A 1745-nucleotide genomic window follows, 5' to 3' on the forward strand; every position below is an offset into this window, starting at 1 on the left:
GAATGTCGAGGTTCCTTCCAGCAGGGACTTTGTTCCTTCTGCTGACAGTTTAATGGCAACAGTGGCGTTGGAGTTTGCCCTGAACTCGAAGGGTTGACGGTTCAAGCCCTGGCTTTCAGCGTCGTTGTGTCCTTGGGCAAGATACTTCACCTTCATTGCCTACTGATGGTGGTCAGAGGGTCCAGTGGCACCAGTCTACGGCAGCCTCGCTTCTGTCAGTGAGCCCCAGGGCAGCTGTGGCTACAATGTAGCTCACCACCATCAGTGTGAGTGTGTGTGTGAACGGATGAATGTAAAATGCTTTGAAGTCTCCTGACTTAAAAAGGCGCTATAGAACTATAGACCATTTATCAATTCAAAGACATCTTTGAATGGGGAGGAAGGGTTGTATCTGCAGAGGGTCCAGGAGGTGGACCACAGGAACCTCAGTCCTGGTTCTGGTCCAGCCTGTTTCTAGCATCTGTGGCTCTGAGCCAGCCTGCTGGTTCCCTTGGTAACAGGCCTTCTGTCATCCCTCAGGTGATCCGTCAGGGCCGCGGAGAGATCGTCCCATGGCGTCAGCCCTCAGAGGAGGTGGACGCCAGGAACTACCTGCCCTGCCCCCTGTGCCTGGGCTTCTTCCTGCGCGCTGACCTCTGGAAGCATCAGGTGACCTGCAGGAAGAAGCTGTCCATCGACTCGGCAGAGGATGGCGCCGACCCGTCTGTCCCTGCCTCAGGACAGTCAGCTGACCCAGCCTGTGGCGATAGTTCTGGAGAGGCCCCGGACCCGAGCTCTGAACAAGACGACACTGCGGCCATGGTCACTGACCCCGAGCCGGATCAGAACCAAAACACAGCCCAGAACCAGCCTAAGAAGCGGGCCCGGGTCCAGGCGGCGGCGTCCCGCCTGCTGCCCATCTCCGGCGGTGCGTCAGAGAGCTGCAGCGAGATCCTGCACCGCATGAACCAGGACAGCGTCTCCCACGAGGTCAGCAACCGCCCAAGGGTTCCCTCTCTGAGACGCCACGCCTTCTCTCTGACTCCTCCCCTTTTTCCCTACCCAGGTGAAGTCCGATTGGCTGATCTGTCGCTACGGCAACAAGCTGATGGGAAGCCAAGACGGCAGCCAGCGGAGCTACGAGTACGTCAGCCAGAAGCTGCGGGAGCTTGGACGCCTGCTGCTGGCAGCCAAGTCTCTGGACTCGCAGGTCCGGTCCCTGCAGGACCTGCTGGTTCCGGGTCGGCTTAGCCTGGCGCTGTCCGCCGCTAAGAAGGCGGCCGGGTACCGCTGGAGCCGGCCCCCACTGGCGGTGAAGACCACTCTGAAGACGGTCTGCGAGGTGGCCATCTCTGAGAGTCTGCAGGACGGAGACTGGGAGGCTGCCGCCAGAACCACCGACTTCTACCACCTACTGGGCCGGGAGTGGGACAACCTGGGCCTGCAGAACCCCCGTCCAGAACCAGGTGAGACCTGCTCCTCAGGCTGCTCTGAACCCAGAGGACGTGGTGGGACCAGCTGACCTTCTGTTTCTGCAGACGGAGCCAAGGGAGGAACCAAAGCCAAGAAACGAGTCGACTCGTTGAGAACCTGCAAGGACCTGAGACCGGATGGTAGGTTCTGACGGTTCAGAAGGTTGTTTCTGACGTGTCAGAGGGTAGGTTCTGACGTGTCAGAGGGTAGATCCTGACAAATCAGATGGTAGGTTCTGACGGTTCAGAGGGTAGGTTCTGACGGTTCAGAGGGTAGGTTCTGACGGTTCAGAG

The 1745-nt window shown here is 59.1% G+C and overlaps 1 protein-coding gene across 1 annotated transcript in view; it reads left to right on the plus strand.

The window, feature by feature from the left end:
• Window positions 1-361: 361 nt before the first annotated feature.
• LOC107105148 overlaps window positions 362-1745 on the plus strand; it is a gene marked incomplete at its 5' end in the record, with an annotated part of 6299 nt that continues 4915 nt past the window's right edge. Inside the window, 3 exons of the mRNA XM_015405267.1 lie at window positions 362-969; window positions 1046-1445; window positions 1518-1592. Of these exons, the coding sequence (XP_015260753.1) occupies window positions 362-969; window positions 1046-1445; window positions 1518-1592 (1083 nt within the window). The remainder of the gene's footprint in view (window positions 970-1045; window positions 1446-1517; window positions 1593-1745) is intronic.

Source organism: Cyprinodon variegatus, unplaced genomic scaffold (genome assembly GCF_000732505.1).
Source record: "Cyprinodon variegatus isolate N-32 unplaced genomic scaffold, C_variegatus-1.0 Scaffold2095, whole genome shotgun sequence".
Taxonomy (NCBI): Eukaryota; Metazoa; Chordata; class Actinopteri; order Cyprinodontiformes; family Cyprinodontidae; genus Cyprinodon; species Cyprinodon variegatus.